This window comes from Ischnura elegans, chromosome 6 (genome assembly GCF_921293095.1).
Source record: "Ischnura elegans chromosome 6, ioIscEleg1.1, whole genome shotgun sequence".
NCBI lineage: Eukaryota > Metazoa > Arthropoda > Insecta > Odonata > Coenagrionidae > Ischnura > Ischnura elegans.
The window spans coordinates 4,057,372-4,083,611 of NC_060251.1; the positions used below are offsets into that span (position 1 = coordinate 4,057,372).

The following is a 26,240-nucleotide window of genomic DNA, read 5'->3' on the forward strand; positions in this document are numbered from 1 at the left end:
ATATTTCCTGGTCTCCGATCTTAAGTTCTTGGATCATAGTAGCTCCGTAAGCTTCGAGATCCATGTCAAGCTAAGGTGACGCTCATTACCAAGATCCTGCGAGCCGCTGTGCTCGAGGAGTACGATACTGGATACAGGACAGCATATGGTACGTGGAAACATTCGTGTGGGCTGTGGCACTCTAAGGATGAGAAGCTTGGACCATGGGGAAAAGTGATTTAAAAAGGAATGGGGGAATTCGAGATGTGGTGCTTGAGGAGGATACTGAAGATGGAAGGTTGGGGTGAGAAATGAAGAGATGCATCGTAGAATTGGAGAAGAATGGACTGTACGAATCACTGTAGGCCAGTGGCGTAACTATGGGGGGATTAGGGTATAGATTCCCGCCCAAAGCCTCAGAGAAATGAAAAAATGTGTAAATATATTGTTTAGTTTTGACTTATAATAACTGCATCTGCTTAAAGTTACATTTTAAGTGCTGAAACCATGTAAAATTTATTTTCAGGCATGTCAATTTTGAAAAAATTTTCCCGGGGGGAGTCTCCTCCCATGAACCCCCACCCTCACTCCAAACCATACTCCTAGTTACGCCGCTACTGTAGGCCTTAGAAGAACACTCTGGATTGGCCACGTTTTGAGGCACAGGAGTTGCGTGGGAAACATAATGGGAGGAAATATAGATGAAAAAGTGCGTAGAGGAAGACCAAGGGACTAGTACATGTGTAGGGCAGATCAATAAGGATTAGGGGAAGAAGGTCTTCAATGAGGTGAAAGAACTTGCTGGGGATGGGGGCAAATGGATGGCTGAAGTATACAAAACTTCGGATTGCTGTACGATGCGAGTAGGTAGATCTTTTAACCGGAATTTATATTCGAGATGTTGTGATCTACCAAATCCATAACCTTTTTAATGCTATTCCTACCGGTTGAAAGTACCTACTAAAGTGCAAATATGGAATTAAGAAGGATCGCTCTGCCCTCTGTGGACGTTTTTGGAAACGGGTGTAAATGCGGCCATAATGGCAAGGACATGAGTAGGCTCGGCTCCATCCTGACTGACTGTGCCACGTCCACTAACTTAGAATTTCCATGGCGTTACTATATTTATTTTCTACAAATTGCATTCAGCGAAGAACGCTTTCTTGCTTCCTCCTACGGAACTGCTGCAAATAAAAGAATTTTGGCTTTACTTTGATTGGGAAATTTTCTCCGAAATTAATCATTACTCTTAGAGAGCGCACATTGACAATCAGTCTCTATGAAAGCCGTAGGCGTTACAAGAGTATAATTTTATTCCCGGACTAATGGGTGTGACTGAGAAGGTGACTTTTTAAAACACCTGCCAAATCATTACTTCTTAGTTCTTCTATGGGTTTGAAGTGATTTTTATATCATTAAAATTTTAAATCACGAACATCTGGAAGCTCAAGGTGAAATGTTTTCCGGAACTATAACAGTTATTTTCAATGGTCTGAAGTGTGTGTGACCGTTGTATTGGACCGTACTAACGTAGACTCATCGTATATTATGGAAAGTGCGATGAATGAGGATGATCGGGTGTTTGAGACGAAAGAGCCCTTTAAAATGAAGGAGGGGTCTTGGCCGAAGGATACTGTGAAAGCCACCTGAATGAAGAAAGGTGAAATGCGGAGATTAAAGGACTAATATCTCTTGCGGCAAAAGTGGTACTTAGTATTTTAAGTAGGCGAATGAAGGCAAGGGCAAACGATTATTTGGGCGAGTATCAGTTTGGTTGCAGGTGGGGGAAGTCAACCGGTATTTCAATAGCGGTGATCAACTATCAAATGTTATTTGCGCAAATTCACGGCTATTAAGTATATCACATGAAGACAGTCGTTTTAGATTTTATAAGATCACTCCCTCAATCGCATATATAAAGAATATTTGCGGCATAGCCCTGAAGAAATTAGGATTTTATCAAGCGTATTGTGGGAACATTTTCCGATGAGGAAGTAAAAGAAAAGTTTCGCACTCGTCCGACCTCACCTTGAATATGCACCGAGTATATAGGATCCGGTGCGGAAAGACTTAATCCGCGAACTGAATAAAATACAAAGGAAGGCTGCTCGTTTCGTCAAAAACTGCAACGGGGGTACAGACAGCGTTACGTAGATGTTAAGCGAATTAGGCTGGGAGCCGCTGGCGACTCGGAGACTGCGCGCTAGGCTTAGATTGCTTGAACAATTGAGAATGGATATCTTTAAGAGCGACACAGAGAACATAGTAATGGAGCCACACTATATTTCCAGGTCCGATAGAAGCGATAAATTAAGAGAGATGTTTTGCCGAACGGATAGATATGGGAATTCGTTTCTCCCCCGAACCATAAAGGAATAAATGCTAGTCGTGAATTTGTGTGACCATTTTCTTTTTATATTCAAACGGCTGGTGTCCCAACAACCCCTGCTGCACGCCTTTTTAGACGGCTTGCGGGGTAGTATGTAGATGCAGAATTAGGCTCGCCGCAGGCTTACGTTCTAAAAATATCCACCGAAAAGAAGGGGGAGGGGAGGCTGATTGCTCACTTCCTTCATTCCATCCGTGCGCTCGGAAAACTCGTTTTGCCCTCTCTCTCTCTCTCTCTCTCTCTCTCTCTCTCTCTCGCGTTGCTGCTGCTGCTGCTGCTTGCCTCTCCTCCCCCACCATCGTAATCGCCTTCTTCTTCTTCTCGATGCAGCACGGGTGTTAGGTCGTATTCAGTCGTATGAAGTGTGGAAAAGGGAATTTGTGGCTCACTCAGAAAAAGGGACGAGACAGTGGAGAGGCTGATGGGGAGCGCGTGTAATTAATGCACGCTTAATTCTGAGACTAATTGCGAGTTTAAGTTTTGAAATCAAGCATCCTAAATTCATCAAGTTAATCCATTTAAACCCAGAAAATTGTCTGCTTGTAATTTTGAAGGTATTTAGTTGTTTCTCTCCTGTGGTCGTGCTAAGTTATCCGTTAAAAATATCTTGGTGATGCATTCATCTAACAGTTGTCTCAGAATTGCCGGTGGCCACAGGGTTACACGGTTAACTGGTCAACATTTTATGGCATCCATTTTCCACCACTATGAAAAGGATTAAATCTTCAGTGAAAGCATAGTTTTGGATGAAGACAAGTTAAAATCATCTCTTGGATGTCCTTGTATTTTCACTTCAATCACACTCGCATCTTACGTACGGACAGAAGGCGTTCATATTGAAATTCGGATTTTCAGCAGTCTCTACTAGCAAGTGGGATTATTCCGAACAGCAAAAAAATACTGTCGGATAAGGTTAGAGAAACATTTAGCAGCATGTTTATATCAATTGCAAACAAAATAGTGAGTAATTTTGCATCAATGGCCTCACATACTCAAAATGGTAGGGTGTAGCTATATGGCTACAGTGGGTGGAAATGTGGCCAAAAGACGGTCCACAGATGAATGCTGCATGTTTTTATCAAAAGATATTATGACATCTTCGCGCAGACGGTACGGCGTCAGAGAAGCTTGTATCAGTCATAACATAATAAATACCCCCTTTTACGAAATATTATGATTTCACAAGAATAATAGACATGAAAAGAATTCTGTTTTGCCGAATTGAAATTTTTTCGGTAATCTGTAGCTTTTCGAGCATTTTGCCTTTACTGGGGAATCCCGGAGATTTGGTCTTCCTTTAGGATTTTCTTTTCCTCACCTCAGAGCTCTGAAAATTCTTTCGTAGCCGCACATCGTAATTGTTTAATTAAACATTAGTAATTTGTATACTTACCTAATTTTACACCACGTAAATAGTTTTAAAATATATGGAAGTTGTTCAGTGCATGTTATGTAATAAGTTAATTGTTTGGGAGGGAATAATTTTTGTGTTTGATGTATGTATAGAGTCCCATGTGCAAATTATATTACTATGACGGTTCTCGTGAACACCTAAGTTGGCAAGAGAAGGGATGGTTACTCATGCAAGGATTATTTTTTATTCCTCTTTCAGAATAGAGTGAAATAGTTGTATCGCCAACACAGACAGTTGTTATTCTGGTTTACTAATCGCTGGAAACTTAATGAGGGAAACTCGGTGACAAAAATCAACCATTAAGTATTTGAAAAATTATAATTATTTAAAAATCCAATTAAAATCCAAAATAATTATGTATTACAAATTAAATAATGAATCAAATGCTGAATGATTTGTCTCCGAGTTTCCCTTGTTAACTCCTATGCAATGAGGATTACGGAATGAACGGAGTCGGGGAGGTAAATCATTTTTTTAATGACCGACCCACGGGAGACACGATAAAGTAACACAATCGTATAAATAGAAGGGATTCTTTAAAGTGAGATGTGGTGTTGTTACCTGTCCTTCGTGAATGGAAGAAAGAGTACAGGTTCCACTGAGTTGCTTCGTTCGCTACACTACTCGAGATGCGTTTCCATGTATGTCGCCACATTGTCGTAAAATGTTCAATGATGTGACGGCATCAATACGCCTCGTGTATTGTAATTTTCATCAAGTTTTTAAGTGGCTCGCGTAAAATGTCTTTCATTCGTGAATCTTTTGAAGTTAGTGGTCAATAAATACATTGATTAAAATTTAATAATAAAATATTACTGTGAATTAAAATGTTAATCTGAAGATCCAGCCTTTTATTCGGGACAGAAGAAAGAACATAAAGCCTTCCAATATGCCTTGGCACGCATTATCCATTTTACAGATAAATGACATCACATATTTCAAAACCAGAAACGTGGTGAACTTCAATTTCAGCATCTTAACTCAAATTCTGTCTTCAGCTAAAATCTCAAGCACATGATGATGAATAAATATCACTCGTGGCAAATGTAAGGTTAATGTTTACGTTCACCACATGCAGTTTTTTATTCGTAAAAATCAAGCGGGGAACTCTGCTCCTAGGCAGGGTGGTTAATTTTCTTCTGTTTAATTGGAATAAAAAACGTTGGTTTTTAAATAAATGTTAGTGATTTATTGTGAAATGTTTTTTCGCCGTTTGGCTTCGTGGGTGTTGTCACGGCGTCCCCGATGCACGCCGAGCGCTCTATTCACGGGGGAGGGCGAGGAGGGGAAGGAAATAAACCACCCCCCTCTATCGCTTTAACGGTACCCTCCCCTCGTCTGCCTGCAGCCAGACCGCCCCCTCCCACCCAACACTCGTCTGTTTATTTGTGTGTCAAGTCCGCGTTGTTGTCAAGTTTATTCCTCTCCATGCACGATCCTAGGTATCATAAAATGTACGAATTTCGTACAGAACCGTGGCAGCCTATCAAGTAAGCAATTGTTGAAACTACATTTTTAATCTTTTCGGTTAGATATTTTTTTTCTATACGTTGACAAAAATGATGTTTTTTGCTCTTTTAACATAATTATGGTATCATGAAAATTTTGTCAAAAAGACTGGCTATTTTTTACAAAGTAAATTTTATGGTCTATGTCCATAATTATGGTCAAGAATACACGTTGGGAGGTTAAAATTCCATGAACGTCATTTTCATTTTAACGGGCACTTTGACTGAAAGGGTTAATCCACAGAGTTTAAGATGGCGTATCACTTCCGCTCGACCGATATTCTTCATTGAATCATTTTCATCGGGTTGAAAAATTCAGCTACTTGGGTGGAGCATGAGAGGGAAATGGAGACATAGGTGAGTAAGGACATGAGGAAGGGAATCGCGTTAGCAGAGGAGGCGCACGTAAGCGGAAAAGAGCTGATGAGGTGATCGTTGTGTAAGAGTTTAAGGAAATGACTCGTGAGAATTGACTTTTAATGTTAATTGTAGGGCTTTATGGTGCGGTAACTGCAGTAGGTACTTAGGAAGGAGGCAGATGAACGACCGGAGGCGTTGGGCGTGGAGGAGAGTAAAGAAGGTGAAGTGGACGGAGAGAAGGAACGACCAAGTCTTGGACATGGTGGGCGAGGAGAGGTGGTAGCTTTTAGATGAGATACGGAGGAAAAATAATGTTTGTATGGAGCGAGGGATGAACGGGGGGGGGATGTTGAAAACAGTGGTAACGGGTAGAATGTTGGGTGAACGAGGGAAAGGAAGGAAGTGAATAGGATTTGTAGATGGAACGAGAGTAGTTAATGGGATTCCTAACACCCCATGCCACACACCTTTTTGGGCGGCTTGAGGGGTGGTATGTAGATGTATTTTTGTGAACTGAAGATAGAAGTCTATGTATGGGCTTGCTCAGTTGAGTCGTAAAATATTTCATGCATACCCTCCTAAATCGCAAAAGTACTTAAACAATTGTTAATTTTTCATTAACCCTACGATTTTATCTTAAAATTTTCGTTGAATGCAGAGTGAATATTTTAATGTTTTTAATTTTTAAATTTCACCCCAGTACCTTCTCAGATGTAAAATAGTGAGATGTACAGAAGATTATACTCTGCATCCCCTTGCAGTTACAAAATGATTACGTAATTTTTATTTACTCGGGAAATGCCATCCTCGTGGCGATTCCAATGTACTTACATGATCTTGAAGGAGTGCTTCATCGATTCCCGATGGAATAAATTGGTTTCGCCTCCGTGCCTGAGTCTTCTGTGCAATATTTCTGCTCATGGGTGTCTCATGGCGATGCTGCCGTTGTACTGGAGGAATTTTGAAGTGCAGTTGCCATAAATACTGATATTAAATTTGTTATACTCTAATTATCGCAATAAAAATTGTACCCAAGATCATCATCATACTACTTTTTGAGTTTTTATCTTATCTGTGCTTTCATCGGAGTCAAATAACGTTCGTTCAAACCTGCAGGTTGATTGAAGATTGCTGTAGGTAGACCTCACACCGGACTAAGCTACAGGAGTTTGAGTTTCACGTATTCATGTTAGGGATACCAGTCCATTTCCATACATTTTATTAATCGCTTGTCAAGGGTAATGATCCATTATGTTTAAAGAAATGCGTGATTTTATTGTGCCACCTAAATACTTCGGCATCCTTGTTTTATAGCACAATTGACGAATCATTTTGCGCACAATCCCAACTCAACAAATGCGTGAGTATGGATGACTATGGCGGCCGCGTTGCTGAACAGGCTTCTGCCGGCTCTGCGCTCGAGAAAGTTCTATGCTCTCATCAGCTGTCGTCATTACTTGCATATTCATCTAGTCTCGTATCAGTTCGGAGATTTAGGGTTATCTGCGGTGAGATACTCATGGGTCACTGGGGTCTATTCTCCAAACGTATGCAACTTTGTAGCGCTAGTGGCGAGAGCGTCGATATGTCAACGGGTGACCTCGTGTATCCCACGGGGGCGCAGGTCACTCAAGGGCATCTCGTCGTCTGTGACCGATTGTGGGTGCATTTAAGAGTTTTATAATCGCAATTATTCTCACTAAGACAGCGTCGCGCGTTATGACTGCACTCGAGATATGAGAGATCGTAATGTGAAGCCCGTTATCGCATTTCCCGAGCGTGATGCCATTGAAATAAATTCTTTATCTTTTCTGTCATTAAAAGTGACTCTGACGGCCTTTTAATGAGAGCAGCGTGTTCTTTTTGGATGGGATTCGGTCGACAAAGGATGCCGACTGCAAGGGGACCGAGAGTGTGTAAAGAGCAGAGAGGAGGTCTCAAAGCGTTAGTGGCTCGATGCGAATTTGGCCTCACTCTGAATAAGTTGATTGCGGTTGCTAAGCAGAATAAAGAAAAACTCAAGAAGGGAGAGAAGACTGCTCGGATACTCCACTGAGTAATCTCCTCCAGACCTGAGGAAGGAGTACGACTCGTGCCCCGAAACGTTGGATACGATGGAGGAGATAACCCGGTGGAGAACCCGAGCAGCTATTACTAAGAGCATACCAGCGGGGAAAGCATCAGATGTTTTTTAAAAATTCGAGGTATTTCTGGCAGCATTATTTCATGTTGAATTGTAAGGATTTTTTACAGTCGAAGATATTGGCTCCGCCGTGGGGAAATGGATGAGCAGAGAAAGGAAATGAATCGGTTCAGCTTGATCATCAGAAAGTTACTGGAAGAATAAACCCGACATGAAAGATAATGACGGCATTTTCTGCTTCCCCAAAGATCCATCCAGGAAAGTTTTTTTTTTCCATAAATAATGGCTAGCATTACACTTATTTGACGAAGATGGGAAGGGTGATGTGACTGGCGACCGTAGAATGTGGAGGCGTGAATTTGTTGGTGAGATGTCCTCAATATATATTTTTGCTGAAAATTATGATATTGGATGCGTTACAATTAATTGTGCTTACGATCCAGGTGCAAAGAATGAGTGATTCAGCGCTGTACCTACACGAGGCGCGGATACATATTCGCAAATGGATTCGGTAATTGAAGGTGTTACATAACTTGAGAGGTACTGACCTTAATGGTGACTGAAGTGACGGCCAAGATTACGTTCAAAGACTACGAAATTATTATTTTAATTAACCCTCGTTCGGGGAATGGCTAGTTATTATTGAAGCAGTGCTGCTCGGAGCATCGCGAGGAAATCGGGTAGTTTCCTTCATCAAAGAAAACGAAAGGCATTGATTGTGATTCGTTACCCACCATTAGTGTATTCATAATGTACAAATTATTTCGTTTTAGAAATCTCAGTTCAGACGAATGGCAATGGTCAATTTAAACCGCATTTGACAAAGGCCAGATTGGCGCCCATGCGATGCCACTCCACGTGACGTCACAGGGAAATTGTTTCTTTACGAGTAGATAGGAGTTTTACTCCGTCTGAGATTACCAATGCATGCATGAGACATAGAGCTCAGGGAAACGTCTCTTAATTATTAAAACCTATTAAAACTGCCTAAAGTCGGAAAGTTTCCTTCGTTTGATTGGGTATTAATAATCCTTATTTAAGCCTAGCGCTACCTATTAGCAGGGTACTCTGCTACCTGCTAGCAGCCTGCATCGTATCAGCGCTCAAAGCCTCGCCCCTAGGTCACCTCACCCGGCGACAGCGGGAACCAGAATGACGTCAGACGAAGTTTTCCCAGCATTCATACTTAGCCGTCGCGTTTTCGCGCGCTTAAAATTTTTCACTTTTCATTTCATCGCGAAAAATAGATATCGTCATTTAAAAATCTAAAAGCGCGAAATACCTACTCCAGGAGTAATAATCTTTCGATTTAGGCAATAATAAATTATAGGAAACCACCCTATTGTGATGTGAATTAATGTGATTCTGTGGAATGATTTGGTTGAGTGCTGTCACGGTGGATGATGGCCAATAATAAAAATCATTGAAAGCAGCTGATTCGCCATTTCTATTATTCTCTCGCGCAGATACTGCCCTCCTCATCTGTCATCCCCTCATATTTATTCCTGTTCTCACCCTTGGACTCACTCATGGACACCACGTCGAAGTGTTTCTTACTTAGTTATGAAGGTACGGTATTCGCCCTTATCTATCGTAAGTTGTACCGAATTGGCCTGAACGGGAAATGTGTAATGACGTTTTTTTAAGGAAAACCCTGGTCTTCTTTAGACTTATTTAGGAAAACCGGGATGGTACTCCGACCTCGGTCATTTACTAATTTCAAGTACTCGGTTAAAACTTATCGTATTCGTAATACCAACCGTACTATCATGTTGTCCTGTCCTTATTTCGTCTAAGCAGCCATCACTTCCGTTGGTGAAAACTTTTTCCAATTAATTAGTCCGATGGAGTTGATAGCAAATGCAGGGAGGGCAGCGATGTAAGGTGGCGCTGCTAGCCGAGGGATGGAGAAGCTAATAGAGGCACTAAGTTAAAGTTTGTCGTAGGCACTGCGCTGAAAATGGCTTCTCCATAGAAAAAAAAAACGGAAAATTTTTCATTCGAGTTTGGGAGAACATTTTTCTTACTGTTAAAGTAAAACTACCCTGTTTCACAATCAAATTCGATGAGGGCGTGGTACGTTCAGAAGACTCTGTATTGAGTGCTGAGTGTGAAGAGTGCTAAATATTTTGTTGTTATTGTCAATTTGTTTAATGATTCATGATTATTATGGAGTTTAGGTCATAGATTTTATATGTGCATTCAACTTATCGCCTAAGTTTTGTTATTCATTGCGAACATCATGTGGGGTGTTTTTTAGGCAAAAAAGGTAAAATAATTATTGGAATATAGGAAATAATTTTTAAGTCATACTATCGTAAATTTGTAAGAACTTTAAGTTTCAGAAAGTTAGACTCGGACAAACTTTTACTTTTTCCTTGGCGCACTCGTATGTCATTGAAGTTATCACACATTCACTTTGATTCACCAGTGAAACAAATTGTAGGACTAGGTTTAAAGATTACAATTATAACGACGCCGAGGCAATTGAATTAAAATCTCTTTACTCACATAAATGTAATCAATTTCGGCGAAATACGATGTCCTATCTACCGATTCCACATACGAGTGTTGATCTTTCACTCTCTTATATAATTATGTTTATTATATTGGTTTAGCGAGCTTCTAAAGTCAAATTTACTGGACATCAACACAACGATAATGTAATTGTAAAACTCAAATTCCTCATCTTTCTCTTTAAATACATTCATGAAAGGATCGAAGCTGTTGTCCCTTTTCTTGCCCTCGATTCAAATTATGGGGTCAAAACTTATCTCTCTGGTCATTATAATTTCGCGCGGAAGTGAAACTAAAGCAAGGCTTACACTTTTAGTTACTTTACATCTGCATTATACCATGCGAGCCACGTCTAGGGTGTTTGGCAGGGGGTGATCAATTACCAGCATGCAGCATGTAAGAGGATTCCCACATGCCCACCACACGGTCATAAAAATGTTACGTATGCTAAGAAATTATACTTACACACTCATGCAAAGGCAAAACATTCCAAATACTCATGAAATCAATCTGCCAATTAAGCGAGAACACACAAAACATGCCGTTAGAAACACAAGGAAATTTCAGAAACATGCATGAAGGAATGCATTACATTAAGTTAGTAGGCTACACTGCATCTACATAACATCCTGCAAGCCACCTCTAGGGCGTTTGGCTGGGGGTGATCAATCATCGCTATGTACTACAAGTCAACTAACCTATTAGTAAGTCCTAACGCTGCCGTTATAGGGTCTTATCGATCGTGGAAAAAACGAGGATTTTTATGATCTGATCTACAGAGTATATTGGCTTCTATTTTTACTTTGTCGGAAAATAAACTGGTCTTTACATAATGGGTTTAGTCTAGCTTTCAGCAATCCATTTGCTAAGTCTTCGCAGTTACTGTCCGTACATTCGAGAGTTGGCCCAGCTGTGAACACACTGGAGACTCTTCGTCCACGCTGCGCCGCGAGATATCGTTCGCTTTGGCGGAGAGAAGCCGAAAAAGATTAGGGGCAAGCCGAGTTATCTGCCCACGAACACGCGCAATATTAATATTTTGGGTGGCACCACCTCCTCTCCGATAAGGGCGAACTAGAACAAGCCGCGATCAACACAAGTACGGAGAGACAGAAGTCTCAAGATTCGTCGCGGGGGCCATTGACAGCTGCTGACATCCATGTGGAGAAGTGCGTTGGAGGGGCTAATTAATCATTTTGGTGGATTGGCCTGGAAGGGTTTCGCTCTGAAAGGAGTGTTATTACGTGCATTAGGGTTAGCAGAACGAGCAAACATTTCCATCGCGTCAAGATTTTAGCGCAAGGGAGAGTATCTCCATTAATGCGTAAGATAAAAATCCATGCAATAGCCCATCTATCAAATCATTTAAGGCCTTGAATTGAGAAAGATAATCAATGCGTTTTTTTACAAAATTTGAAAAAATTACTGAAGTTAACAACAATTTCCAAATTTTTTCGATTAGCAACTAATTCGAATTTCCTTATTTCATCCTGCTACCCTATTTTCCTTGCATAGCCATGGCGGAACGAACGGGATGTTTTTACCCGCTCACGTCAACGCGGCCCCGCCCCTTGTCGTAAAAAAGTTAGCTATCCTCGTGAAATTTCCTGTGTATATAGTTTCCCCTAGACCTGTGATCGAATGACTTTTGGCTTACAAGGTCTTTGCGCAGACCACTTTGCTACGGAGGTTCCTTTATTCCCGGGGTAATTTACTTTTTTATGGCGATTTAATTTAGTTAATGGCGATTGCAGATGCTTGCCCCTATGGGGTACATCGTAGATGGCAACGCAAGGATATCGGTTTCGGAGAAGGATATTGACGTCTGGACAACTCGTGCTTTTCCTGTGTGACAGGAGGGAAATATGCCTTTGTGTGGACCGTCCGGCAACAGGGCAAACTCGCAGCCAATCGGAGCGCTGGGCTTAAAGAGTTTCTGTAAGTAGTTTAAAAATGGTGCGTCTTCAATCATCAGTTATTTTGGTTCCTACTGGCATCAGCTTAAAATTTCGTGACATAATTTTTCTCTTCATTGTATAGATGTAGGTAAATGTTTACAAGAGTCTCTTCTTTACACTCTGAAACTATTCAAAATGATATCGTAATTTCTCGTGTGTTTTTGCGTCAGGGGGTGGAGTGATCGATGCGTCTCGTTAATGGTTGTTCAGAGAGCCAATGGAGTGGATTGAGGTCGACGTGGAAAGCAGAGGAGGAGGACAGCGGAGGTCGCCTCTCTCTCTCTCTCTCGTGCTGCGAAGGAAGATCCCTCGCCCTGTCTTCCCTCTTGCTTCTCCACATATCGCTCCTCGAAAACATCCTCTTCGGCCATCCCTTATAGGTGCGGCTGTCATTTGCTCGCTGGAATTTTATTTCAAAAGATCATGCGTAAATTATTATGTGCAATATCTACGTTATACATTTTAATTTCGACCTGGTTGCCAATGCAACGACATGATATCGCTTACATTGACGTTCGGCTCTAGTTTAAAATTTATTCCGTCGAAAATATCACAATTTTATAATTATTATTTCATGTATGGACAAATCCCGTGCCATTTCGCAGGAATTATCGTATTTTATATTTTAAAAGATGCATTTGTGTGATGGAGGAGGAAGCTGTTTCAAATTTGGATCGGCTTCAAAACCGCGTGAGATTTAAGGAAATAAAAGTTAAAGATCTTTCCGCGTGGGTAGCGGAGGAGGGGAAGGGGGAGAAATGTGTGCCTCTCGTTGCCTAGGCGACGCTGGATCAGGTTGATTTCTCTCTTGGGGGGGGGGGGGGGGAGAAGGGGTGTCCACGTGAGCAGGTGCATCTGGATGGGCAGTCGTGGACCTCGCTTTTGCTTGGCCTCTCTCCGCTTCCAGTTTTTGGGCGTGCATGTGCTGCTGATGTTGCAGCTACAGGTGGGGGAACTGTTTGGGGTTGGCTGCTGCTTTTGTATCTGGTGGGGGCGACCAGGGGAATCTCGTCCGCGCCGTGTGGAAGGAAGGAGATTGAAAATATTTTATTTCCTTATCCCATGACAGAATTTTTTAACGAATATTTTTAATTGAATCGGAGGCCACTCAGCCTCGTGTGTGTATTTTATTGTACTCTATTGTACATATATTCCAGGATTTGGGGAATTATCTTCTTAAGTAATACAAGAAAAGCAAGAAAAGAAAGTGATACAACTCAATAAGACAATTTATAAACTTATGCAGAAACAAAGTTTTGTGCAAATATGCCATTTGAGCATTGAATTAAATTACATATATAATGGTAAGGCCAGATTAGAGCGTGATATTTGTGTTAAAAACAGATGGTTATAGAGTCTTTGCCTAAATAGTCGGCTATATTTGTATTTCACTAGTTAGGAAAGGGTTGAAGGAAGTGGAAGGTGTGGTAGAAGGAAGGGTGGAGGGAAACCTGGCGTCGTGCTCTTGATGGCTGAGCATGGTGGTGCGGTCATTATAGACTTTATTTCCAATGAAACATCTCCATATGTTTCATGGAAAGAAATGTCCTCTGTCCAACGGTGCCATGTAAGCCGTGAGGGTCCCCAGTCATTTTTAAAAATATATTTAGAATACGCCAATGGGTATTTACGTGGACTTGGGCTTCAATTTGACAACGCGTTTCCTCCTCTCTTTTGATGGCGATTGCAAACTCATTAGCTTGGAACTTCCGTTGACAAACCAGCTATTGATGTTAGAGCTGTGAAGCGGCGCAGGACTTCAAGACAAGAGTGGCTGTTGATGGGCTGGACCAACTCTCAGCCTATGCCCTTCCCGTTGGTGACTGCCTGAGAGGATCGGAAAACCATCTTCAGAGATTTTAGTTTCCCTAATTGGATTTGTATTTGAATATACTTGTTTTGGAAAATACAGCGTTTGTGGTGTTTAAACATGTAAAGAACGTGAATTCGTAATATACATATATTAGATATTGAATGGTCGTCCATTACTTCAGGTATTCATCCTTGTGGTGCTATTGAACTTGTATTTGTTGGCGTCGTGTGTGTGTGATTGCTTGTTTTCTTGTTTCTGCAGGCATGGCTCCGGTGGCAATGGCATCTTCTCGCGTCGCCAAGACTTCAGCTCCTTCAACTCACTGCCTCGACACAAGCTCAACTCTTATCACATCAAGGTAAGACGATGAGCAATCCATCCCTGTCGGTCCACTCGGCGGCCGTGCGACTGTATGCATTCGGTCCCCTTTCATTTCCTCGCCCTTTCCAGAGTTTCCAGTGAAACTTACGATACCCGCCTCGGCGACCACGACATTCATTGCGCGAGAGGTTTTTGGGTGTTGCCATGGACTGGAGGAGATTGTGATGGGTAGGTCGGGTTGGAGGGAGTTTAGGTCGTTCTGGGTGGAAACGAATGTGTGGCTGAGGAGGTGAAGGACTTAAACGGTACCACATCCTATTGCGACCCCAATCAGAAATTTCTACGAGAGATCCTCGCCTTCCTTAAAGAATTTGGTCCCGTAGAAGGGCTCAAAAATTAGCCTATCGCCTCCCACTGACCACATTTTTTTTATTCTCGCCGAAATTCATAAACCCGGCATGCCAGGCCGACCCATTGTTTGCGGACACGATTCCCCAACTGAGAGAATCTCAGCCCTAGTAGGCTACGAAGTATCTACAGCTTCCAGTCACGTTCCTTCTTTCTTTCTTTCATCAAAGACTCGTACCTCTTCCTCTCTAAGTTCTACCCACATTCCCAGCCCGAGCGACATCCTTTTGGCAGCAATTGATGTCGTATCCATTTACATATCAATCACTTACGAGGAAGGGAGCGATTCTCTTCACTATTTCTTTTTGCTGAGACCCACATCGTATTCCCCATCCACCAGCTTTGTAACCCAGTTGAATGAGCTGGTCTTAATATACGTATATGAGTGGGTGGGAAGTCAATGGGTACTAGTGATTTCTTTTTTCTACACAGAGTTAGGTTCATAAATTAGGAATACAAAACAAACGAAATAAATAGATGTTTAGTAGTGCATTAGATTTTCCACTCGATGTCAGCACAGAGAATCACTCGTATCCCATGGCAACCAAGTTTTTGTGTACTTCTTCTAACAATTAACTTTACCTAACTCTGTTGAGGAAAATATCACTTGTACCTCTTGGCTTATCACCCTCTCATATCATAAATGAAAAAACGTAAATTTTATAACGTTTATCCGGTAGGAGAGCGAAGTGTTGAACTGCGCAAACCAATTCTAGGATCCATGACATCTGATGATGAAGCTATTGTGGAGACTGGAGAAAGATATTCGACAGGTTCTTATAAATACATTTTATTGAAATAGGAAATCTCTCCTTTTTGCGAATGTGAAACTTAACGAATATAGTATTTCCGAGCGAGTAAATTGCACAAACAATCGTCTGAATCATCCAATCAGCAATCTTGGGGATTCGGGAGATGACGCGGTCGTCGTCATTGTAATCTTGGTTTCGTGCGCGGAAGCCAATCCTGTTTTCCGAGGCTCGCGTTCGCGACTCCGGCCGTCACAATCCACTCCACAATCATGATCATCGGAGCTATAGCCGTCCGTTGTCCATGTACACATGAGAATGGACCCCTGGATGGAGCAGTTGTATTCTGGGAGAGCAGACCGTGAAAAGGCAGCCCCTGCCAATCGATAGACGAGAAGGTCACACGGTGCCTCCTCTTGAGGTCACGGCTGACGCAAGAGCCGCTATTGCCTCGTGGAGGGAATGCAACTCGCCGTTCATTCATTCATTCATAGTATGTATTACAATCTTAAGGTTCTCATCTCTCCCATTCACTTCTCCTCTGCCATCTGCCCAAAGCACTTCTCAGATATTTCTGAGTCAATGTCCCTCAGTTACCCCTGACGATTACATTTAAGCTATATTTTACTTGCAACCGTTACATTTGCTCTCCAATATGGTCCATCGCAGCTCCCTCTAACCTCACCTCTCTTGACAGTATAACCAGCTTCTTCGCCAGAATCGTAAGACGCAGAGTTCCCCACTTACGTGACATGTCCACCAGCTCACTCTTATCTTCCCTATCAATGACTGATCTCTCCCAACAAAGGATTAAAACAGACTTAAAACTTATTCACAATATTCTAAATTCACACATTGATTGTCCTGATTTGCTTTCATCCATTAATTTCAGAGTGCCTTGCCGACCCACTCGTACACATTCGTTACTCCATACGCCTATCCCTAGACTATCCGTCGTTAAGCGCTCACTCCAACACCACCTTTGCTCCTTGCTCAATTCATTACCAGACAATATTGACCCGTTTTTTCTGCCCTTAAACTCATTTAAAAAACTTGCCATGTCCCATTCCTCGGCTAATAAATAGACCTCCTTCTCCACCTCCCTTTCCTCGTGCCTTCTATTTTGTTCTTTACTATCTTATGCCACTGCTCTCTGTTCAATTTAAATATGTTAAAATTTTATGTTTGTTACTGTGTCACTATAAATTGGCAGAAATGCTGTTTGTGAGCAACTCCTTAAATAAAAAAATAAGTAAATAAATAAATTTGAAAAATGAAGTTAAAAACTTGAAATCCTCGGCACATCCTAGTGCCTTTCGGTTGCTTACACGATGAGCTTTGTCCGGTGCCGAATTATGGCTCGATATCCGCGGTGATCTGTTCAACTTACCGAATCCGCATTGAATCTGAATCCATCAGTAATCTGAAATGGCGTCATATATTTATTACCATATTTATAGAATAATATTATTCATAGAATCATATTTTTAATATTAACCAAAATCGCAAGGTATGTGATTTAAACAGACGATGAACTCGTCAGAGTCCCCATTAGGTTACCTGCGACCTCCTCAATTGCGCTACTACCTCAACAAGAAGCCACGGGTGTAATGCATTATTTGTTCTTATAAAACGCAGCCTGATTTTTGGGAAACGTTCAGCTTGAATGTTCTTGGCAGTTTTCAAGAGATTTTTGGAAAATTAACTTTACTTTGGCGTCACTTGTCTTCCGACGGGCGAATTATTTTCTATTTCGGAAGTGACCATATTATTCATTAGCTCACGAATTTATTCCAAACGCCAAATATACTTTGCTCTAGACAATTATTATTATTACTTAATTTAAGCATTGTACCGATTCAGGTAGGTTTGCATGGTTTCACTTTGGCTGTCTCCGCCCCTATCTTGGAATTCTAATTAACAATGAGGCCTACTCCCTTTCATTCTACACCTATAAATCTATTTATATTATATTTATATATAATAATATATATTATTATATATTATTATTATATTCTATTCCTCCCCCACCTAAGAAGCAATATTCCCTCATACAGGGTTTTTTAACATCCCCTCCCCTACTGAACTGTGGGGGTACTTTTAAGATAGTAATTTTCATCGAATTGTCTCATCCGATGAGCCTGACTGTTGTTGTCGACTATTATGGCAAGAGGTTTGGCTGGGCCCGAGCAGCAAGTGTCGTTTTCTGGCTCTGGTGGCGTTTCTAGCCTTCCTTCAAGTTCATCGCTCTCTGGCTGATCCGAGAATAGACGAAGGAATTGCACGGGCTGCTGTACGCTGTACCCCCCGCTCCTTCCATTTGTGTGAGGCTCTTTCGAAACTGCGCTCGACGAAGCTTCCACGGCCTCACTTTCCGTTTCGATAACTGCACCACACGTGCGATGCGTCCCATCCACGATTTTTATCCGCCGAGCGATATCGAAGGCGGCTGCAATTCATCTTTGGCTTTCATCTCGCTTCACTCCGACTGGCTGGCCCTACTTCGTGGAATTTCGCCATTTTTATTACTATTAATTGAAAATGTTCAGAGTATTGATGGGTCGAACGCAATCGCTTCGTTCAAAATGATTGAACCACCAATTGACTCCAATGGCTCATGATTCATAGCACAAAGTAAAGTCGTTCATTAATTATTATCAGTCAGTCCGATTTTCGGTATGTTCGGTGTTATGATCGTCTATCAGCCAGACTTCCTCTTTGTTCAGTGATCGATTCTGAGTATTTACTTTGGTTCTGAAAAGGTTTGGCGATAAATTTCTATCGTTTTAAGTTGTTACTCGTGTATTGAAATGACTTGAAAACTATTCTTATGGTCATTAGTTTCTACCCCATGAGCTATATTTACTTTAAGAAACTTATGTTTAGGACTGAATGTATCGCCCCACTGGAAAAAGAAAGCAATTCCCAACATGGAAAACCTCTAACGAAGGAATTTTTTAATTAATGCCCAGTAGACACCCTGTTGGCTTTATTATTCTCTTCTCTAAATTAGCCTTAGTTTGTTTTTTATTTTTTAACAAACGTTTTCAATTCTGATAATGTTCGTTGGACCGATTCATAGAGTTGTAATATCTTCATCCGGTTGCATCGCTCCCTCCATCTTTTCTGTTTTGATTTGCTTCTCGTAAAAGATCCCCTTGATTCAAACGAGTCCCATTGTCCCGGAATTGTCTCTTTTGCGTTGCTATGTGAAGGATTTCACTCATTGTGTGGTGATGATCTCCCTCTCTCTCTCCCGGCGAAGCGTTTGCAGCCGTTATTGCAGGAGCTGTCGTGCTTTATCCCGCTATAAGTTTTAATCAACCTTTCGCGAATGCATTTCCCATTGAAAGTTCCAAGCCGAAGTAGCTGTTTATCTGCTGCCATTTGTCGCTAAAACTAGGTCGTCAGCGTTTGGAACAAAAATCAGGGCTCGGCATTCTACATCTTCCCTCTCAATTTATGTGATAACAGTAAATAGGTTATTTGAACTGATGAAGGTTTTTTGGAAAATCGTCCTGCCACTGCCATGATTTTAAAAAGTCCTTGTGATAGAGTTGTACGGATATCGGGAATGTTAAGAAGGTAACGTGCCTGTCGGTACGTACTCTTTCAACCAACTTTGCCTTGGTCAGGTGCGAAGGTATGAATTAAGGCTGGGGGGGGGGGGGTAGGTGCAATTAATACCGGGGGTGTGTGGATGTATGGAATACCCACCGGGATAAGCGGTAGGTGCGAGATTAATAAGTTGTGGAATTTTAAGATAAATGCCTCAAAATGGTGAGTTTTACGGCATTTTTCGGGATATTTCATTGATCCTTACGCTATTCTATTAGTAATATCAATCCAATTAAGTAAAATGGATTAAAATTAATTTTTCTCTGAGCTTTGGCGGGGGGGGGGGGTTTATCCCCCTAAATCCCCTGGTCTTGGTAGCAAATTAACTTGCACCCGGAATGATATGGTGATGTAAGTGCAACAACTAACGAAATAACCGATGTTAATTTATTTTCACTATTGCATTTTTGTGTCTCGGTAGGTGTTGAGGAGAAAATCATGCCAGGATGATTTCGTTATCGCGGAGTGTGCCTCGGAAAATTTCCGTGAATGTGTTCAATTTCGACTATTCCCTACTGTATGATCGACGATACTGACTCCAATCGTCAATAATAATGTTGGTGTTCAGAATCCGTGGCAAATCAGGGGCTGCGGAGGTGCGTATGCATATGAGTTGTTCGTACTATTTTACACTCGCGGTTTTATCTCCCACATGGTAGTGGATCATTTATTGCTTTGAATGCTAGAATAACTTTGATAAATGACTTAAATTATTGCTAGCTTGGCCACTCGAGAGGGTAACGTCAACCCTCCACCAGAAACTTAAACATTACATGCTCCATGTTTACGTCGTCCTCATCCACAGGCATCAATCCTAAGATTGGTGTGACCAGAGAGTAAGTGTATGTACTCTGTGGTTTGACGCAGCTCGCCGCTCAACTCTCCTATCAGCTAATCTTTGAACACGTACATAATTCTTCCGCTTCACCTCCTTCACCACCTGCAGTATCAGGGCTACCTCTGCTTTCTTACCTTCCACCTGTCCTTCAAAGATTATTATCATTATGCCATCGTGTCTCATAATGGATGTCCCATCTTCTATCCAAGTTTTTTCAAAAGACCTCTCTTACTCTTCTCAGAACTTCATTTTTTCACACCCGATATATCCAATTGATCTTATCCATTATTATTCTATTATATGCGCCACCTTTCTAAAGCTTGTAATTTTGATTTTTCCGCTGTTTACATCGTCCAAGAATATCCGTACACAATATTTTTAAAGATAATTATGACCTAAGCAAATATCCCAGCTTTGAACTGATGGTAATTTCCACTAAGTAATCGAAGGATCTGTTAAAAATAAATATTTTTTTAAAATCTAATAAATCATTTGGGCGTGGGAAGAGCGGCTGTAGTCAGTCGAGGGGGAACAGATTGCAAGTCCACGGTCCCAGAGGCCCACCTCGGCGTGGGTGTTCCCGCAGGTTCCCGTTATTCCCGCAGCGGGTCAAGAGGTCGCCCATGGAAGCGTGAGCGTATAAACGGAGGGGTTGGCCAAGGGAGCCCTTTCTATTGGCTGAGTGCTAACCACCCCCCCCCCCTCCCCGGACGCCATTTCTCGTTCGTGCGCCGGAATTATGTAGTTCGGGAGCGGGGGAATTGGAGCTGATGAAAATTTTGGCACTTCTGAAGCTATTTATGCTTAAAATAACTGACGGAATGATTCGTGGAAAGTCAGCTGAATTGTCAGAATCCTTTGTTTTTAGTGTTCCCTCGAGTATTATGGTAAAATGCGTGCATGTAGGAGCAGTGGCGCCGACTCCATGGGGCTTGAGGGGGCCCGAGCCCCCTCAAAAATTCGTTTTGGGCGTGAGGAAAAAATGTGTCAGGCTTGCTGATTTTCTCCGGAGTGTCCAGATATCGAGATTCGAGTTATAAGGGCTCTAATGTTGATCATATGGCTCTTCTAAAATGCTTAAAAAACTTAAAACTCACTACTTATAATATTTCCCGGGGCAAGATCCCCGGTTTGGGCCCCCCCAATATTTTTTGTAAGTCGGCACCCCTGTGTAGGAGGCTGTGCTTTGAATGATCGTTAATCAGGGTAAATTTAACACCAGTGCAATTTATCTCTTGAGAACTTGGCTTATATTAAATTTTTGTAAAGTCATTATTATCTCAATCACTTTTTCATTAGTTGTGTAAAGTGTGCTGATAAGCTTGTTCGATGGTGTTCTACGTCAGAAGCCGTGTCGAACCGCTCGCACTAATGCTAGCGCTAGGACGCTGTGATTTCACGCTACGCCAGCGCTAACGACGGGTATTGCTTGCATTGAAGCTTGGAGTTCTCAATCAGCATCATTCTCATTTCCGTCACCAAAGTATTACCAAAGCTATTTCTCGGCAGTATTTGGCGAGGCCATGACGGAATTAAAATGCCTAATTATCAGAACTCATGCATTTACATATTTCCTCATAAGCCGCCTCAATAAGAACGGGTGGCGGGGGGTGTTAGTATAGCAGCCGTTGACAAAAAAAGAAATGAAAAAAGGAGGGTATATGAGCGTGCTGTGACCCATGGAGCAGATTTAAGGATTTTAACTAGGACGAATGGGAAGGAGGCAGCTATTGTGGTTTAGGCTACACGCGACACGGGTGGAGCTCATCACTATCTAGGGGGAACGTCTCGTGGCGGCTTATCTAACGGTCCATTCGGTTTTGAGGGAGTGAAGCGATCAACGGAAGCCCTTCGTATTCATAGATCGAGGTAGAGTGACCTATTTCATTGTTTCACCCCCCGCCTTTCTGTCTCTAAACGTTCTTTTCTATTCAGACTTCCTTCTTCCATTAACTCCTATGCCAAATGTGTTCCAAATTTTGATCCTTTTTTCATCCCTCATCCAACTTACACCATCACTACGTAATTTTCCCCCTATTCCTCACACCACCCGATGAAATTTACTATTCTTTGTTATTTATTTGTAAATACTGTTGAATATATTTTGTTCATTATTGGTTACGTTGCTTAATATCATTAAATTGTTTCTCCTGTTATTGTGAGACCTCTGTAATTTGCCTCGAACTGTATTTTGACTGGATTAAATGAATAAATAGATGCATTCACGAATTTACGGAATCTAAACCTAACTGGTCGACTGGCAATGTCTTTTTGAGCCGCATCGATATCTTTTACCCAATTCAATCTCAAATCCATATTATATCCTCGTTATCTTTCATTCCGAGGTGTCCTTTCCCTCGATTCGCGGTTAGAAATAACAAAACAAGATTGCAAAGCGCATGGGAAAATTTGACTTGCGACACGAGAAGCCCCAACGTTTCCCGACCGATGCTGGTTGCTTTTTCAAGGGCATCTAATGAAGTAGACATTTTTTTCATATATATCGGTATCCGTGTCAGGGGCGGGAGAGGAGTGGAGTGGGAGGCTGGAGGAGTAGGTTGTTGAGTGTTTTTCCGGATTACGGTTTGCCAAGTACGAATTATTTTAAGGCCGGTGTCCCTGTTCAAATTGTTCTTCTCCCCTTTTGGTATTTCGATGGCTGAAAGTTAAAACCCGCGAAAGTTTTAACGATGAATTTCTATTTATTTTATATCTATCTACATCTACATAATACCCTGCGAGGTACCTCTAGAGTGTTGGGCAGGGGGTGATGAATCACCAGCATGCAGCATGCAATGGGACTCCCACATGCACACCACACAGTACAAAAAACGTCACGCATACTAACAAATTATACTACCTCATGCTGTTAGAAATAATTATAAACTTAAGAAACACGCATTAAGGCTACACTGCAAGTCATCTAATCTACGTATGAGTTCTGTCGCTGCCGTTATAATCTCTTATTGATCGTGGAAAAAAAGACATTCTGAATCTATCTGTTCTAAAATCTATTTCTCTTATTCTATTTCTATGATCTGATCTTCCGAAGTATGTTGGCGTCCGTAAGATATGGCTAACTTCGTTAGAAGCTGTAGAATAAAAACCTGTCTGAAGAAGGCGCTGCTGAGGGCTACACGGCGGGAACATGTCCCACCGTCCCTTCGAAATGATTGGAGGGGAGATAGATGGTAGTGTGACCAATGCAGTTTTATGTGTACGCACCACGCGCGTCCCTCGCCCTAACCTTCCCCGCTATTGCGTCGTAGAGCAGGGGTTGTCCTCGGACTGCCCACTTCCCCTTTAAACCTTTAAGCGTGGCTTCCACAGCGCGGCGACGCCACGGGGGATGGGCGAGGTTTGCCCTTCACAGCACTGGGTGCTCCGCGGTGCGAGAGCAAATGAAAGGGGAGAAGCGTTGACTCCTTTGCACAAAATTTAGGTTTTGTGTGTGTTTTCGTGCAGGTCTAATTTCTCCAACCATCCTTCTTAACAATTAATCTTACTCGAATTAAAATTTGGCATTCATACAGTCGTTAGTCAAGTTTAAAATAATGACAATTGCATATGCATCATTATTAAATTTTGTTTCTTCATTCGGAATACGCGAAAAATAATACGCAGGGTGTTCTCAGCGAACGTGGGTAGCGTGAAAATTTACCTGGAATATTTGTTTTGATCACCAATGTTCCAACAGCTTCGCTTCTTCGTGCTGTTTAAATGGCTTCAACTAAGCACATTCTAAGGGCGTAATTACGAACCTTATATTGTGTTTTAAGCAACCACGGTCACCAGAAACGAGCTCTCACGCTATATTTAGCTTGTGATATCAATGAATGGTATCTTTTGCGGCGACGCACGCTCTTTTGTGATTGCTATCTAATATAGGGCCAACGTTTGTCTTTTTTATGGATAAAAGTCCTAGTATCGATGCTTACTAATTCATAATAATATATTCTAATGGATTTAATAGCATTATTAGCTTCCACATGAGCTACTTGAGCATATCTGTATACCTAAGCTTTCAATGTCAAGAAACACCAATTCGAAATCCCCGGCGTGTTGCTGCCTCCATGCAGAGTCAATCCAACGCGGAGGGATTTTTCTGCGACGACGCTGCGAACTGACGTCATCAATTGTCGAAGAGGGGATCCGATTGGGAGCTGCGAAGAAACCCCAAATCGAGCTCGTTCTTTGGAAGCCATAATGGGTGGCGCCAAGCGAGCGGACTCCAATGCTGTGATGCGCCCACCTCGGCGCCTCCCCGCGCATCTCCTCGCTACCAGTCACCTTTACTGCGCGAATTTCACCAAAGGGAAAACTGAGCTATAATTCCCATGTTTGAGTTATACGTAATTGGTGAAGAGAGTCTACTTTATACACACTCAATAGCTCGAGATAATTCATTATAAACATTTAAAAAAGTTATACGTCGGGAAATTTCCTAAACGAAGCAAATAATACTAATGTGTTTATTTTCAGCGCTGTGCGAATATAAGTTAATCTATCGATTGTGCAGTCTCTTTCCCTAATCTTATGCTTGTGATGCCAAAATTATTAGGCTCTTTCAAAATATCTTGAACAAATTGAAAATGTATTCTACTTGAAATTTCTGCAAAATATGTACTTAATCTCAATTTTTCCCTTCGATGAGTTAGTCTTTCCCATTTTAAATTCCTAATTAATTCAGTTACGCTACTCCGTCTATTGTAGTAATTTATCTCAAATCTTGCTGCTCGCCTTTGTATTCCATCCATATCGCACGGGTCCCATACACAAGCGGTAGACTCCAAATCGGGTCTCACGAGCATCGGCGAAGCGTGGAATTTTGATGCCCGGAGCGGACGTGGCTGTCGAAAACCAAACAAACAAAAGTCACGATAGTTGGCCAAGGAATTAATTCTCCGCACCCATTTCTTCTTCTGGAAGTAATATTGAATTTGTGATGATTACAGACTTTTTAAAAAGTTCGTTTTTTAGTTTCGATTTTTATTTAAGGTCTGCCTTCGTACTACAACTGCGCAGTCCTCTTTTCTTGCCACTGATGTCTTATATAATCGTATCTATACTTCGATTTTGAATAGCGATCGAGGTAAGATTTATCAATGAGGCACATATCTGTTTTAAAAATGCAGGATGATGCCCCTATTTTAGGTGAATCCTCGTTCCCCCCTCCCCCACCCCCTGACGCTAACTAACTCCTCACGCGTGAAGGAAAACCTCGTTATTTTAATTTTCCTAGAATTCTTCAAATAAATAGGAATTTTCGATTTTTCCTGCCCGCAAATTTCCTGCGTTGGCTTCATCCGGGATAAGTCGTGGGGAGGAGTCACTCCTAAATACTAAACTGGCTCCATATTAAATTACTTAGCTTCATTAATTGAATTCGATTCGTTGGGAAAGCCTTTCTTTTCCAAAAGTCGTTACTTCACATCAATTGAGTGGGTTGGAATCCAACGGGTACAAGTGATTTCTCTTTTCTATACTGAGTTAGGTACAGAAATTAGGTATAGATAGCGAACGAGATCAATTAGATAATTAGTGGTGCATTTGATTTCCAACTCGATGTCAGCACAGAACAGAGACTCACTCATATCCCTTGGCAACCAGGTTTTTGTGTATTTATTCTAACAATTAACTTTTCCTTTCTCCGTTGAGAAAAAAATCACTTGTACCCCTTGGCTTCCAACCCACTCATTTAAGATTGAACTCTTAACTGCCAAGACGTTCACGAAAGTGACCTCGCCGAAGGCGTCTCGCCTCTGCTGTACCGGTGAGTCAAAAACTCACCCCAACCAGCCAGTTCACCAAAGCATATTAAATAAATGGCGCATGTGTGACGTTGACAGTGTATTGTGGTGTTTGTGTGAGATAGGAAATGTAAAAACTGAGACTTTTTGCACAAATTAGAAGCAATACAGCAATTAGATCAATAATGGATAGAAATAAAATTTTAAAAAATTAAATCAAATTAAAAAATTAATTCTTTCTCCAATTTTAATAATTTTTTGAACCAATTTAATAACATTATAGTTTACTTTTGTTTTTGATCAATTTTCCATGCATCTTAATTCACTGCTGCGAATTTCAATCAACTTTTTTAATTAAAAGAATGTACATTCGCTTTTTTGTAATTAAAAACAGTGCATTTCTAAATATCGTAATGACCTATGTTTAGAGGAGGGTGAAGACATTATTTTAAATTGTTTACTGTGTACCCTTGGG

At 41.5% G+C, this 26,240-nt stretch overlaps 1 protein-coding gene across 2 annotated transcripts in view; it reads left to right on the forward strand.

Annotated features, from left to right (window-relative positions):
- LOC124161519 (headcase protein) overlaps nt 1-26,240 on the forward strand; it is a 90,069-nt gene that overhangs the window by 14,978 nt on the left and 48,851 nt on the right. For both annotated transcript variants that reach the window (XM_046537871.1, XM_046537872.1), the window contains exon 2: nt 14,343-14,439. In XM_046537871.1, the coding sequence (XP_046393827.1) occupies nt 14,343-14,439 (97 nt within the window). The remainder of the gene's footprint in view (nt 1-14,342; nt 14,440-26,240) is intronic.